The sequence below is a fragment of the Mustela putorius genome, unplaced genomic scaffold (genome assembly GCF_011764305.1).
Source record: "Mustela putorius furo isolate JIRA1106 unplaced genomic scaffold, ASM1176430v1.1 tig00000831_pilon_pilon_pilon, whole genome shotgun sequence".
NCBI lineage: Eukaryota > Metazoa > Chordata > Mammalia > Carnivora > Mustelidae > Mustela > Mustela putorius.
Genome location: NW_025421490.1, coordinates 8,091,476 through 8,106,098, shown reverse-complemented (window position 1 = coordinate 8,106,098; position 14,623 = coordinate 8,091,476). Strand labels below are relative to the sequence as shown.

The 14,623-nt window shown below is 48.4% G+C and overlaps 1 protein-coding gene across 8 annotated transcripts in view; it reads left to right on the top strand.

Moving 5' to 3' along the window:
• Window positions 1-14,372, top strand: part of KIAA0319 (KIAA0319 ortholog) — a 99,530-nt gene extending 85,158 nt beyond the window's left edge. For 7 of the 8 annotated variants that reach the window (XM_045085100.1, XM_045085104.1, XM_045085098.1 and 4 more), the window contains 5 exons: window positions 2,255-2,397; window positions 4,145-4,267; window positions 5,424-5,511; window positions 7,386-7,477; window positions 11,263-12,492. In XM_045085100.1, the coding sequence (XP_044941035.1) occupies window positions 2,255-2,397; window positions 4,145-4,267; window positions 5,424-5,511; window positions 7,386-7,477; window positions 11,263-11,441 (625 nt within the window). In that variant the 3' untranslated portion in view covers window positions 11,442-12,492. Of the gene's footprint in view, window positions 1-2,254; window positions 2,398-4,144; window positions 4,268-5,423; window positions 5,512-7,385; window positions 7,478-11,262 lie in introns of all 8 variants that reach the window. The other variant, XM_045085103.1, reaches the window with a different exon arrangement.
• Window positions 14,373-14,623: the final 251 nt, after the last annotated feature.

The window sequence follows — 14,623 nt, the reverse complement described above, 5'->3', positions numbered from 1 at the left end:
GAAAAATCTTAATGGACCTGTAGCAAGTGAAGAGATTAAATTAGGAATCAGTAACTTCCTACCAAGCCCAGGACCAGATGGCTTCACTGGTGAATTCTACCAAACATTTAAAGATTTACCACCACTTACACAAGTTCTTCGAAAACATAGAAGAGGAGGGAATACTTTCAAACTCATTCTGGGAGGCCAGTTTTTACTCTGATATGAAAACCAGACAGAAGGGCACCTGGGGGGCTCAGTCAGTGAAATGTCTGCCTTCAGCTTGGGTTGTGACCCCAGGGGTACTGGGTCGAGCCCCACACTGGGCTCCATGTTCAGTAGGGAGTCTGCTTTTCCCCCTGCCTCTGCCCCTCTCCCCTGCTCGTTCTCTCAAGTATATAAAAATCTTTAAAAAAAAAAAAAAAAACAACTAAAAATAAAACCAGAGTCATTCCCAAGTGTAAAAAAAAAACTACTGACCAATATCCCTTATGAATATAGAAGCAGAAATGCTCAAAAAAATACTTAGAAACTGTGTGCAGCAACGTATTAAAAGAAGTAGACACATGGCCAAGTGGGATTTTTTCCAGGCATGCAGGGGAGGTTAATAAATGTAATAAACCCTTTTGTCCTGTAATAAAGGATAAAAGCCATACGATCATCTTAGTTGGCACAGAAAAAAGCATTTGATAAAATCCAGCAGTCTTTCATGCTACAAACACTTGTAGGTTCCTCAAAAGCTGTGTCTCCTCAAAAGCTACATTTACATCCTGACCTCTACTACCTGTGTGAACCTCTGCAGAAACAGGGTTTCTGCAGACGGAGATAGTTGAGATCAGGTCATACTGCTGTAGGGTGGGTGCTTCACCCAGTGTGACTGTGTCCTTATAAGAAGAGACTCAGACGCACAGGGAGATGATCACGTGACAACGGAGGCAGAGGTGGGGTGGATGCCTCGGCAAGCACAGATCTGCGCCCACCATCAAGAGCCACGAGAGGGGTGTGGGACATGTTCTCCTCTAGCACCTGCAGAGACAGGATGGCCCTGACAGCACCTTGATTTTGAGCTTCAAGGCCCAGAACTACAAATAAACTTCTGTTGTGATACGCTCTCCAGTTCATGGTACTTTTAATGGCAACCTTGAAAACCAGTACAGATTTGAATAGGAAGGTCTCCAGAGAAGACTTAGGAATGGCTAATCAGCACATGAAAAGGTGCTCTGGATCCTGAGCTATTGGGAAATGCAAAGTGAAACCCCTTTGAGAAGCACCTCACACCCACTGGGATGGCTCTAATCCAGAAGACGAACCAGAACAAACGCTGGTGAGCATGTGGAAAAATCGGAACCCTCTGCATTGCTGGTGGGAATGCAGAGCTGGGCAGCCGGTGTAGAAACCAGTGCTGAGTAGTTACTGTGCAGCCCGGCAACTCCACTCCTAGGTCCGTACCCAAGAGAAACGATCAGTGTGTGTTTGCACACAAACTTGCACACCAACATTTACACATTCAGCCGAATCCGTACAGCCCAAAAGGGGAGACAGTGTGAATGTCATCAGTGGCTGAATGGGTAAATTCAGTGAGGGATGTCGGTACAACGGACTAGGGTTTGGCATCAAGGGGAAGGAAGTCATGGTGCATAGAACGACACGGATAAACCGTGAACACCGCATGCTCGCTGGAAGAAGCAGGACACGGCACGCCTCGTGTGTGTGTCATTTATAGCAAACACAGCAGAGCGCCTCGTGCATGTCATGTGTAGCAAACGCACAGTCAGACCGGGAGAAATGGAGAATGATTTGTTGCCAGAATCCAGAGAGAGGAGGGCATGGAGGTTCACTCCTTCATGGGCGCAGGGTTCTGTCTGGAGGGGATGACGATGTTCTGGAGTCACATGGCGGCCATGGCGGCCCAATGCAGTGAATATGCGAACGCCGCTGAGTAGTACCATTTAGAAGGGCGAGTGCCAGTGCAAGTAAATTCTATCTCAGTCCAAGATAAAAGTTGACGTTGCCCTGTGGATGGCTGAGTCTCTTTCCACACATCAGCATATTGCCCCGTTAATCTAGAGATGTGTCTGTCACCCGGTGACTAGACAGCTCTGGGAATGAGGAGTCTGTCTTCGTGTCTTCCATGGCCTACGAGAGATGACCTGTGTCCGTGCCAACCCACCCAGCTGGGGCAATCAAGACCCTCACTGGGCAGAGGGCCAGGGCAGACCTGTCCTTTTGGCCGCCATCTGACCGCGTGGCTGTCCTCTCCCCTTGTCTTCTGCAGCACCGTCATTGTGTTTTATGTCCAGAGTGGGCCGCCTTTCAAGGTTCTCAAAGCTGCTGACGTGGTCCGAAATTTGCACAGACGGCTCTCAAAAGAGAAGGCTGATTTCTTGCTTTTTAAAGTCTTGAGGATCGACACAGCAGGTATGTCTCCTTTGGGAATGTCTCCTATGGGAATTCCTATGGGAATTCTTTTAGGGGCCAAGTAATATAAATATTGTCTGTCTATTCAGAACTGGGTGGCGCTGAGCAAAACATCCCATCAAATTCACTGCATTGAGAATCTTACAGAAACCTAAATGCCCATTGAGGTTGAAGTGGCAGATTTCTCAGGGGAGGAGATCTAAGATCTGTTTGCAGTCTGACAGGACAGAGGTGAGGTCACATCGTCTTTTTGGACTGACTGGGCATGAAGTCCAATATTGATTTAATTAGAAATTAAATATTGAACTTCATTCCTCCAAGAATATGCCTATGGGATAATTCCTCTGGGAATATTGTAAAAGCATCAGACTCAGCCTTGCCAGGCATGGCTAAGTTCCACTGGCATGGAAAGAGGAGTGAGGTGTGACCATTTTCACATTAGTGTCCAGAAACATGTTGTACGTTTAGTTCTACGGTGGGCTTCCTCCAACATGTTTGCCAACTGCTCTTTGTTTCTGGGGGAAGCAAGACCAACAGTGGTCATGGGTGGGTTTTTAAAACTATACTCCAGATAACGGTCATTGTCAGAAATTTCATATTTAAGCATTCAGGACAGTGGTAAAGAGAGTGTTACAGGCCGGAGAAGCTGTGTTCATACAGTTTATCCACTGGACCGCACACTGGTGTGACAGTGGTGTCTCGTAGACCTCTGGACATGCAGGGTGACTTCGAGTGCCTTCCGCTGTGTCTCCGTCTAAGCCCCTTGCTTGCTCACCTGTCCTGGCACAAAAGTGATTCATGGGTATAGTCAGAAATGTGGTCTTGGTCCAAGTTCTCAGTCACGACCTTATAAGGAACATGAATCCCTCATGATGTTGAAGCGGCCGTTCCAGCGAGCGCTGCGGACCGTGAGCATCATGAGAGACACGCGATGCTGGGCAGTACGGTGTAGCTTGTGTCGGACGTCCGTCTGGAACCGACATGCGCAAGGCTAACATACACTAACGTAATTTTTTAAATAGTCCCCTTTTTCTAACTACAGAAGTAATGCCTTATTTATTATAGGAAATTTGGAATCCAGAAAGGCAAAAAACTTAAACAATTCTCTAGGTTCTTGGGCCTAGAATCCCCACCCTCCAAACCTAACTCTTGTTAGTATCTGATGCATTTCCTTCCAGTTCGTCCATCTCTGGAAACATGTGATACAATCATAATGGATAAATATTTTTAATCTGTTTTTTAACCTCAAATCAAATCTCGATAAATTTTTTCAAATCTTTGACGATTTCTTCCTCAGTAGGGTACTTACGGCTGCAGAGCCCTCCATCCTGGGTATGGTCAGGCTGTCCTCTACTCGGGGACTTAAGGCGGATTATAAATAATGCTCTAAGTGTAGACAAATCCTTGTGTATATCCCCAATTATTTTCTTAGAATGTATAAATTCTTAGCATGTATCTTTCTTAGGCCAGAGGCCATCTTTCTTGGTCACACTTGGACCAGTGTGAGGTCCAGGGAAAAATGTATTGGCTACATTTTTAAGGCTTTTGTCACCTGGTGTGGATTTTTTTTCCTGCCATTTGCTTCCTGATGGGAGAGAACCCCTGGGCCCCCTCTAGGCCATAGAGTCTCTTGACTCGGCAAGATGTGTCTGTTGGGGCCGAGCTAATGCAGAACCACATCAGGCAGAAGTTAGGCCTCGCTTCTGCCCGCCGTGGCGCTGGCCTCATCTGCGCCCACCTCTTGCAGGCTGCCTTCTGCGGTGCTCAGGCCACGGCCACTGTGACCCCATCACGAAGCGCTGCGTGTGCTCCCAGCTGTGGATGGAGAACCTGATTCAGCGTTACCTCCAGGATGGGGAGAGCAACTGTGGTGAGTCCGGGGCAGGGACAGCTGTGGCCGAGGAGTGTGAGGACACGGCCTTTTGCAATACCAGAAAAATCTGCCCCACTCTGCCACTGTAAACCTTCTGCTCTCCTCACCTGAAGCCAAGGAGGAGAGACTTAAGATCCTCCCCACACCTACCATGCCTGTGGACCTAGGCTTTTCCGTAAAACTTTTTGATAAGGAAACCCCCCCTGGGCAGAGCACAATTGGCTAACTGCCCCAGCATTGCCGAGAGCTTGCTTTGTGCCCCTGGGGCCGTTTTCTGGGTCCCCCCTGCCTTGCCATGGGCTCCGTTGGCCTTCTGGTGAAGTGTTTCCTGGTGTGGGCCTGTTGGACGTGGATGAACAGCAGAATCAGGCCCACTCCTCCGGGATGTCTGCCCGGGCTGCACCAACAATGGGAGCCTCCGTCTCCGCTGGCCCCACCGGTGCCCTGATGTGTCCTCTGGGGAGGAATCCATTTTAATGCCAGTCTATTTCCAAGAGTAATTTTGTTGCCTTAGGAATCCGGGTTGGACGTATATGGCTGAGAAATCTGAAAATAGCCAGCCCTTGGATCGTTTTTCCAAGGAGCAGATATTTAATGGAGTTAAACCTTTGTCTTTGGGCCCTTGGTTTCTCTGTCCCGAATTGCTGTTGCAAAGCTTTTTACACTGGATTTGTACAAGAATGTGGGAGGAATACAGATCAGGTAGTTTCTGAATTACTGTCTGGCTCTGAAAAGTGTCTTCATGTCCTAGGCAGCCAGACAGATATTTTGTTTGCCTGTTTAAAAACTGAGCCAGAGCTATTTTGGTGGGGAGAGCTGTGTTTTTTGTGATTATGGAATTAATATTTTGGTGTGTCATACATGGTTATTCACAGCATACATTTTAAATAATTTGGTTTTGACAATTCTGTCCTTAAGTCAGCATGAGATATACCCCAGGATGTCCCCGACCCAGTTGGACAAAAGTAGGGTACTTTTAAGTTGTTCCTGATTTGTTTATATTGTACCTTGTTTATGCCCTGTAGCCAGACCAGTGAGTCCACAGATGGCCTTTGGCCGTAAGAACTCGCTAATCTACGTCGTGAAATACGGAAATAAAGTTGTTTTGTGAACAGTGTGTAACTGTGTCTGCTCTGGCTTTCTTGTTTTCCAGAGTGGAGTGTGTTCTACGTGGCAGCGTTGGCTCTCACTGTCCTCGGGCTGACTGGGGGCATGCCCTGGCTTTGCCTCTACTGCAGGAGGTACATGGCCGCTCCTTATTTCATGGCCCTGGGATAAGACACACCAGGAAATGGGACTCGACAGCTGTAGTAGCCTTTGCTTGGGTTTGTTAAGCTACTGAACCATTTGACAATCACTTTTACATGAAGACAAACTAGGCTTTCAGAGTCATTTATAAGGGGGCCTGGCTGACTCAGTTGGTGAAGCATGGGACTCTAGTTCTCAGGGTCATGAGTTCAAGACCCACGTTGGGTGTGGGCCGGATAAATGCAATAATCCCAGAGGCCGCTTTTCCTTATGCAGCTTTCCTCTTCCCTGCAAGGCTCAGGGACTCTGTATCAAGTCTAGTGTTATTTTCTTTGTCTCACCTTTGTTCACTGAGACACTCCTGGAGTAGCCCATCAGCCCTCAGGAGAGGGAGGAGTTCTAGAAGGGTACAGTGCAAATTTAGATTTTGCTTCTTGTATGTGATGCAACAGTGGACTCTATCTCAATCCTATTGAATAAATGCAAAACTTTAATCCAGGCAGTAGGATCACGGAAGAGGAGTTTTGCTTTAGGTGTTTCCTTTTTCCTTTTTTGGGGGTGCTGACCTCCGAGAAGCCTCTGAGCTGCCTCCTGGTCTGAATCTTCAAGAACCCTGTGCCCAGCCCTCTGTGAGGAGATTTGTAGGGACAGTGATTTCTCTAGTCCTGGGAAGACATCCTACACAAAACACCACCATCCTACACAAAACATTAAGTGCTCTCCAAAGGAGATAATGATTAAAAAAAAATGATGTGATCATAATTAATAGTTATATTTTGAAACTGCTCATATTATCGTCTCGGTTTTATTTGTGATTGCTTTCCCTGTGGTGATCCCAATAGTGAATCGCAGAAGGCTGGGGAGGGGGAGCACAGGCACTCAGAGGCCTAAATCCCAGGAAGCTTTCTAGAGCCATTTGGGACCATGGGCACCCTGCTGTGCTTCACTTCCAAAGTTCTGCAAAAACAAAAATAAATGAAAAATTTTAAAAATACACATTTTGCAGTTATGTGGCCATACATATTAAGCAGATGACCGTGATGATGAAGAAAGTGTTTGCCTGTGACCATTTTAAGTATTAGTAAGTGATATTAAGCATCTGCCATTCTCTCTCAGCTGTGTGCTCGCTACACTACTCAGTCCTCCCAGCAGCCGTACAAAAGGGGACTGTTTTTACTCCCATTTTACCGGTGGGAACCTGCAGTCACAGCTGGTGAGCACTCAGTCAAGGCTTAGGGGCCCATGCTCTTAGTCACCTGCCTGTGGAAAACTGTCCTCAGCATAACCTCCCCACGGCTTTGAGGTACGTTTTCATATAATCCCCTGAAGCTCGGGATGACACACAAAGGACCAGCCCAGTTGTTCTCATGCGTTGTGGAAAATGAAATCCTGGGTTGTTGCCACTTAATTTGGGGAATCTGCTCTATTTCTGGTTGGTTGATTTGTTACCCCCAGTTGCTAGTTTCCATCACCTTTGCACCTTTGGATCTTCTAGGCCAGTATAGGTTCAGGGGGCTGGTGTGGGCATCCAGGTTCCTCCAAGTGGAGAATCACTCACGGGAACGCTCGCTGTGCCAGCCCGAAGGTGCTGAGAGGACGGCCCTCGGGGGCCCCGGCCCGTCAGCCCCCGGCTTAGCCGGGAGCCCGCAGGTGGGTGGGCACCGGGGGTGTGGCCGTGCTGCTCCTGTGTGTGTTCAGGACCCACGCGGTGCCTCAGGTGCCGGAACGCAGACCTGGCCGCGTGTGCCCCGCGTTCCCACTGGTGCTGAGCCCTGCATTCTGAAGGCCGAGCGTTTCCTCTACTGTGTTAACTCCTGGCTCCCGGTTCCCTAAGACTCTGAGTCGAGCTTTTTGTTGTTCCTTTCAGACGAAAAAGGATTAAAATAAGAAAGAAAACCAAGTATACCATCCTGGACAGTGTGGACAAGCAGGAGAGCATGGAGCTGAGGCCCAAGCGCGGTAAGACGGCCTGTGGGGTACTCCCCGGGGCCTTGAGTGGACTGGGGGCAGGCGCCCCTGAGCGCTGCCTTGGTGGGAGGCACAACGAGGGGCCCGAGCCGGCAAGTTAATGGGGAAGGAACAGTGAGTCTGAGCTTCTGGGAAGAAAAACCTACATCTAGCCCATGGACAGGCAATGGGAAGGCATAGTAGTATCCAAATTCCATGAGATTTTGGTGACGCACGTAGAGGCCTTACCGGGTGAGAGACGGAGAGGCCTCGCATCCGCTGAGTCCCCATCGAATGCCTGCAGGCAAAGACTGCTTTTCCAGCAGGTTTTTCTCTTGTGGTTGGGGTGTGGGGCGTGTGACAGCGTTCCACACCAGCTCGCCTCTGAACACTGTGCCCTGCGGGTCTGCTCCCCGAGAGATGCGCCCAGATGACAGGCAGGCTCTAGCTTGGAGCCTTGCCCTTAGCGGACTAGCCAGACGCAGGTGAACCCTGGCTTCCACACAGCACTGTCGCCACAAAACGCACAGACCCTGATGCTCCGAGCCACCTCCCGGCCACCCCACGAGCTTTCCGGCTCTCCTTCATTAAGAACCCTTCCTGGCCCTCGGAGGCTGCTTAGCACTCGCTTGTACTGGTCCTTCATAATCTGCATTTGTAACTACATTCTCACAGAGGGACATAATCACTTTCCAAGTCGTGAGATGTAAAACGTTGTCTGTAGTAAATGCTGAGTGCCTGCCCTCCGCGCAGACACCAAGCAAGGCCCAGGGAGGGGCACAGAATCCTGGCCAGAGAGGGTGATCCCGCAGCAGCCTGGATGGGATTGGCCGAGCACCGATGTCCGAGTGGCTGACGTCCGGGGAGTGTGGCCAGGGGCTCTGGCAGGGAAACGGACACGAGGACACACCTGATGAGTGCACCTGTGCGCTCGCCTCTCATCACATCATGGGACACCAGCTTCATACAGCGGCTTTAGACTTAAGAGCTCAGAGTGCTTAATTTTTTTTAAAAGATGATTTATTTATTTATTTGACACAGAGACCAAAAGAGGGAATATAAGCAGGGGGAGTGGGAGAGGGAGAAGCAGGCTTCCTGCTGAGCAGGAGTCCAATGCAGGGCTCAAGTCGATCCTAGGACTTTGGGATCATGACCCAAGCCAAAGGCAGATGTTTAACCAGCAAGCCACCCAGGTGCCCATTCTTAAACCAGTTTTGAAAGAAAGAGTGGTTAGTGTGTACAAGTCCTTAAGAGTTTCATTCATCACAGCCTTTAGGTCAAAACAAAGTACTGGGGTGCTCAGGTGGCTCAGTAAGTTGGTTAAGTATCTGACAACTCCTTGTTTTGGCTTAGGTCATGATCTCATAGTCGTGGGATTGAGCCCCACATCAGGCTCTGGGCTCAGCTTGGAGTCCGGTTTTTCTCTCTCCCTCTCCCTCCTGATCGTGAGTGCTCTCTCTCTCTCTCTCATAAATAAATAAAATCTAAAAAACAAAACAAAAACACAACAAAGGAAGTACTGACATCATGCATTAGACCATCTGTGAAGGGGGGGATCTTCTTCCCTATGAAAACACTTTCATGACATGGAAATGCTCAGCCATGGGGATGTTTAGGCATTAGTTCAGCTAAAATGCACATGGGTGGCCTCGTTAACCTCTGGAGACCCCTATTACTAAATTACTACTTGCTCTAATATTAGTTAGTGATCCTTCTTTAGCTATGGTGTGAGTACAACCTGAAAGCCACACACTTGTGTCAACCTCAAGCCCCGAGGCCATCATTGCGATCTGGTTCCACTGTCCTTCACGCATAGCAGGTGGTGAATAAATGTTCGAATATAAAAATAAGTATAAATCTAGCCTTTAATATATAACCATAGAGCAAAGATACCTCACCTGCCACCAGTGCCGAGTTGCCAAAAAGAAAGTTTATATTAGAATTAATTTTATCTATGTTTAGTTATTGTTGTTTGTATTTTTGGATAGAATGCTTTAGTTAATCAGTACCACTGGAAATTTACATTTTTCTTACATGAACTGTGTTTACATAAGACAGTGCAAAACTCCCTCCCTTTAGCAGTAAAATGGCTCTTTTGCAAATCTGCAGGGACTTATTTCTGACATAAGAGCAAAACAGCTTAACTGCCATTGGCAGAAAAGTGATCTCAGACCCACAAAATTAATGAAGTAGAGTCAACTTCCAAAAACACACAGAAAAGCTTTAAGGAAAATAGCTATCTCTAGAATTCTCTGCTATAAAATAAAGGTTGAATAGCTACCTCAAGTTTAACTATGGTTTCAAAAATTTTAGGAATACCTTGAGTCAAAGAAATTCGGGAAGGAAGTTGATCATTTTCATTTGAGTATTTTTTCCTACCATTGCTAAGTTCCCCAACACCGTTTAGGGTCCAAATGACAGAAATTACTCTCAGTATCTTCTAGGCTTTCTTTTCTTCGGCCAGTTGCCCCATTTGTTGTGTAAACTTCAAACTGCTAAGCTTCCAACACATTCAGCATTTAAATCTTCAGGGCTTATCATTATAAACACAGATATTCCTACTTGAACAGAAATAAATGAACTTTTCACCAGTCAGCATGGAAAACTAACCATCCCGGGCCCTCGGGAGCATGACCCAATCCAAAGGCAGATGGTTAACAAATGAGCGACCCAGGCGCCCCTCAGCACACTTTCAGGTTGCATTATGTCACCCCCTTTCTCCTAGAGTAACCTCGTCCTTCTCATGTCCCAACCCCCATTCTTCTTCCTGCCGGCCTCTAAACCTATTGTTGGTGCCTTGTTCCCACTCGACCCACCCTCTCGCCTAGTCTCTTGTCCCCTCTCCCTAACACTCTCATGACCCCTTCAGACCCTCAGGATCTCAGAACACTAACTAACTGTTTCAGACGTACTACATCCTGCTCCAAGCACATTACCCGTTTAATCCCAGGGCAGCCAGCAGCTCTGAGACATATACTGTGATGATCCCCAATTCACAGTGGAGGAAACTGAGACATAGGAAAGTTAGCCACTGGCCAGGAGTGACCGAGCCAGCGAGGGCCCGGGGCAGGTAGGGCCAGGCCACCTGCTTCTCCCAGTATTTCTGGTGCCCCTCGGCACACTTCACACCCTCCCTGGTTCTCCTCTCCAAATCCCGGCCTGAAGCAATGCCAGCCCATCGGTGTGCGCTTATCTGTTCTTGATCCCTGTGAGGTTGATTTTTCAACATTTCTTGGCTATTTTGAACCCTCTTCTCATGAGTCTTTGTCTTAAACCCTTAGCTAGATACTATAAATTCTCTGAGAGCAGAGGTCACGTCTTCCACCACTTCTGTCTCTTAGTTTGACCACAGGCAATCACATATTCTACCCAAAATATTATGATGGAACCGAATCGTAAAACCCTAACAGTTCTCACTTAGTGAGCGCCTCCTGAGTGCTAGCTGCTGGGCCTCAGCTTCACTAGCACTGTTTCACGGAGTCCACACCCTGAACCCATGGAGTGTGTGCCTGCCGTCTCCCAGTGTTGATGGTGCTGGAGACTGAAAGCCCAGAGAGGTTAGGTATCTTGTCCAGCACCACACAGCTAGCCGGTAAGTGTCAAAGCTTGGGCTTAAGCTCAGGGCTGACTCCAAAGCCCCTGTTGCTGCTCACCAAGGCCTCCAACCCCTGCCGTGTTGTGAGTGTTGCTTTGAAGGTGCAGAGAGCACAGCTGGGTACATGGGACCTACGACCAGAACAGCAGCTGGGAGTGAAAAGGCCATTTCCCCCAAGATGCATCTGTCTGCTTCTCCCCAGGTATTAAACACCGAAGCACGGAGCACAACTCCAGCCTGATGGTGTCCGAGTCGGAGTTTGACAGTGATCAGGACACCATCTTCAGCGAAGAGAGGATGGAGAGAGGGAATCCAAAGGTTTCCGTGAATGGGTCCCTCAGACATGGCGCTCCCTTCAGCTATTGCTCAAAGGACAGATAAAGAAGCAGCTGTAAACTCAAAGGTTACCCACAGAAATCCCTGAATCCAGGACCAGTGAATGGGAGTTAACACACAGAGCTGACTCCCGTGAGAATCCTACATTAAGGTCCTTTCTCAGCAGGCTGGATGTGTGTCCCCGTGTTTAAAAGATCTGTTTTCTTGGAGAGTTTGAGATATGAAACAAAACATTAATGTTGCTCTTTTAGCAGAGATGCTTGCTGATAGGAATACAGTTTGGGTGAGATACAAGGTATGTACTTAAAAGAGTTTGTGCTTTGTAGCTGGCACAGTGTTTATATTACCTTTGTGAAAGTAAGGATGGACACCTGTGTCTATCTGCAGACCTCTAGATAAGTTAAACACATTTAGAGAAGGCTCATTTCTCTTGGGAGCTGTGATTGCCTTCAAGGACGACTTTCCAGACATGGTTTCTGTGGTCGGGCCCCCACAGTCCCAAGGCTGCTGTGTCTGTTAACAATAGCTTATTGGAGGTGTGAGTTATCTTCTGTGTAGCAAGTTTTCTGTGCTGACCGAACACCCGAACAGAATAGAAACCCCCAGGACCTTTATTCTTGGCTATGGCCAACCACTGTTTCTGTGTCCTCTGTGGACAGCAGCTCCTGGGAATCCGAGAGCTGAATAAGAATCACAGGACGAGGACCAGAGGCACCGAAAGGGATGTGTTGGCTTAATGACCTGTAGGTTGAAAGTAGAAGGTTGCACGGCAACATTCCTTACCTTTTCTTTCTTCTAGACAAAAAAACTACCCTGAAGCCTCTCCTAGCCACAGTGTACATTAGACATGATAAAAGTGATTATTAACTGTTGGAGTATTTATTGAGTATGTCCATAGGCCGTTCATTTGGATTGCCATAGATAGGAATAATGACTCAGCAACTTCGTACATAGTCTCAGAATCAGAAATATAGTCTGTCTTAATTAGAATGGTATGTTCATGATCATTGGCCTACAAGTTCTGTCCGTGGTAACAAATTGACATAGACATTCACTTCATATGTTTAAAAAATATATTAAACTTTTTTTAACCAAATCTTATTTGAAATGTATGGGGGGGGAAAAAAACTATCCCCAGTCACAGAACGCCACAGAGCAGTGACCTGGGGTGAACCGTAGCCTACGGAGGTGGCTGGCTCATAGTGGTTCTCTACCCAGCCTTAAGGTGGGTTCTCTACCCTGCCAAGATGGGCGGCCCTGGAGGGGCCCATTGGCATTCTTTGGAGAGATTAGAGTAGAGGTGGGGCCCATCACAGATCTGAACCCGTGTTGTGGCCTCAGGCGGGAACACACCTGAAGAGTATCCTGGTGCACAAGTTTCTGTGAAACTGGGATGGCTTTACCACGATTAAGTGGAAAAGCAAGAGGATTAAACGACCGGCGTTAAACCATCAGCGTGGGAACGAATGAGAAGAGAGTCCCTGTGGGTCCCTGAACAGAGTGAAGCTTGTACTTTCTGGGGAACGACAGAACTAAACAGTGTGTAAGACTGTTTTATTTAAAAAAATAATTTCTTTGCTTAGGTTTCCTCTTTCCGCATTGTTAGTTCAGTCTGCTCTCTGGGATGGGTGATGTTTTTTACACCAGAATTTATCTTCATAAACTTAATATCTGGAGTGCCTCGTGAGCAGAGTTGGGGGTTTTGTGCACCACCAGGACTTTCTGGCCTCAAGGACTGCAGAAGAGGAGGTGGATGGAGTGCAGTGGTGAAGGCGGGGGCGAGCGCGCGCTCAGTGTTTATGTGCATAATTCACGTACTAGAGATGCCCAGCGGGTCCTTACAGTCAGCCTTGGAAAGTAGATGTGATTATTCTCATGTTGCAGGGAACGACCTGGAGTCCCAGAGAGGTTAAGTACCTTGTGCAAGGTGACAGCCAAAGAGTGCAAAAACTGAATGCAGGGTTTTTAAGCTGTCAAGCCCCTGCTTTTCACCCTCCTCCCTGACTACACAAGGACCTCCCGCCCTCAGCTGGTGGACAGCAAATTCTGGCAGGCCTTTTGGACCATTTGTTCCTAGGACTCAGAGGACTTCCTTCAGACAGTGGAGAACACAGGACACAGAGAAGCCTCCCTCGTCCCTCCTGCGGAATCACGCCCTGAGCCGTGGCTCTGGGTTGCTGAGTGCTGCTTCTGCCTCCCCTGGCCTCGCTTCCCGCACAGGTGCACGCGGACCTCAGGGGCACAGGAGCTGTCTGCCCTCCCGTGGCGCATCCCCAGGGCCAGGGGGCGGGGAAGGTTCTCCAGCAGCTTGGAAGGAGAGGGCTGCCCATGAGACCCTAACAGTCAGTGCAAGAGGATGTGACCCCGGGGCTAAGAGGCCAGCTATGTTTGTGATGGAAGACCCCACAAGGCGCGCAGCACTGGAGGCTCGCCAGCTGGAGGACAGGGGTCCCAGACGGTCCAGGCCGCCCTGTGCTGTACGTTATTTCCCGGGTCAGACCAGGTCTTAATGGCAGGAAAGCATGTAGGAGACTAGAACAGTTGTATTTCTGTAACGCCGCCTCGGAGCTGGGGGCTTACTTCATGCCTCCTCTGGGGGGCTCCCCTCGGTGGGAGTTGGCCAGCTGGCCGGCGACCTGTCCTGTGCAGCCCATGCACCAGTGGTGGTTTTCACGCTTCCAAATGGTTGGAGAAGTTATAAGGCTGTTGTGAGACTTTGGTGTGCGCCAAGAAAGCCATGGCGGAAGGTGCGCCCCTCGCTCCTGCTTCTGCGGACATCAGAAGAGCGGGTCCTGGCCCTTCGCAGAACCATGTGTCCAGGCCCTTCGCAGAACCATGTGTCCAGGCCCACAGCACTTCCTACCTCCCTCAACGCGCTCAGCTCGCAGTCTGCTTGAGAGTCTCTCTCTGTCCCTTCCCCTTGCATGTCCGCTCCCTCTTTCTCTCTCCATAATAAATACATCTTTGCCAACAAAACAATGCTAGTCATTCCAGCAGGGGTGCTGGTGGGGGTTGGCAGTGTTCTGTTTCTTGCTCTGGGTGCTGGTGATGAGGTGTCCTCAGCTTGTGAAGATTCCATAAATTAATCACTTACTCACTTAGGTACTCTTTCTGGCATGCGTGTTACAGTGAATGAAATTTAAAAATTTTTAAATTTAAATTCAATTTAAATTTAAATTGTTAATTGTTAACTTATACTGCATTATTAGTTGCAGGGGTGGAATGTA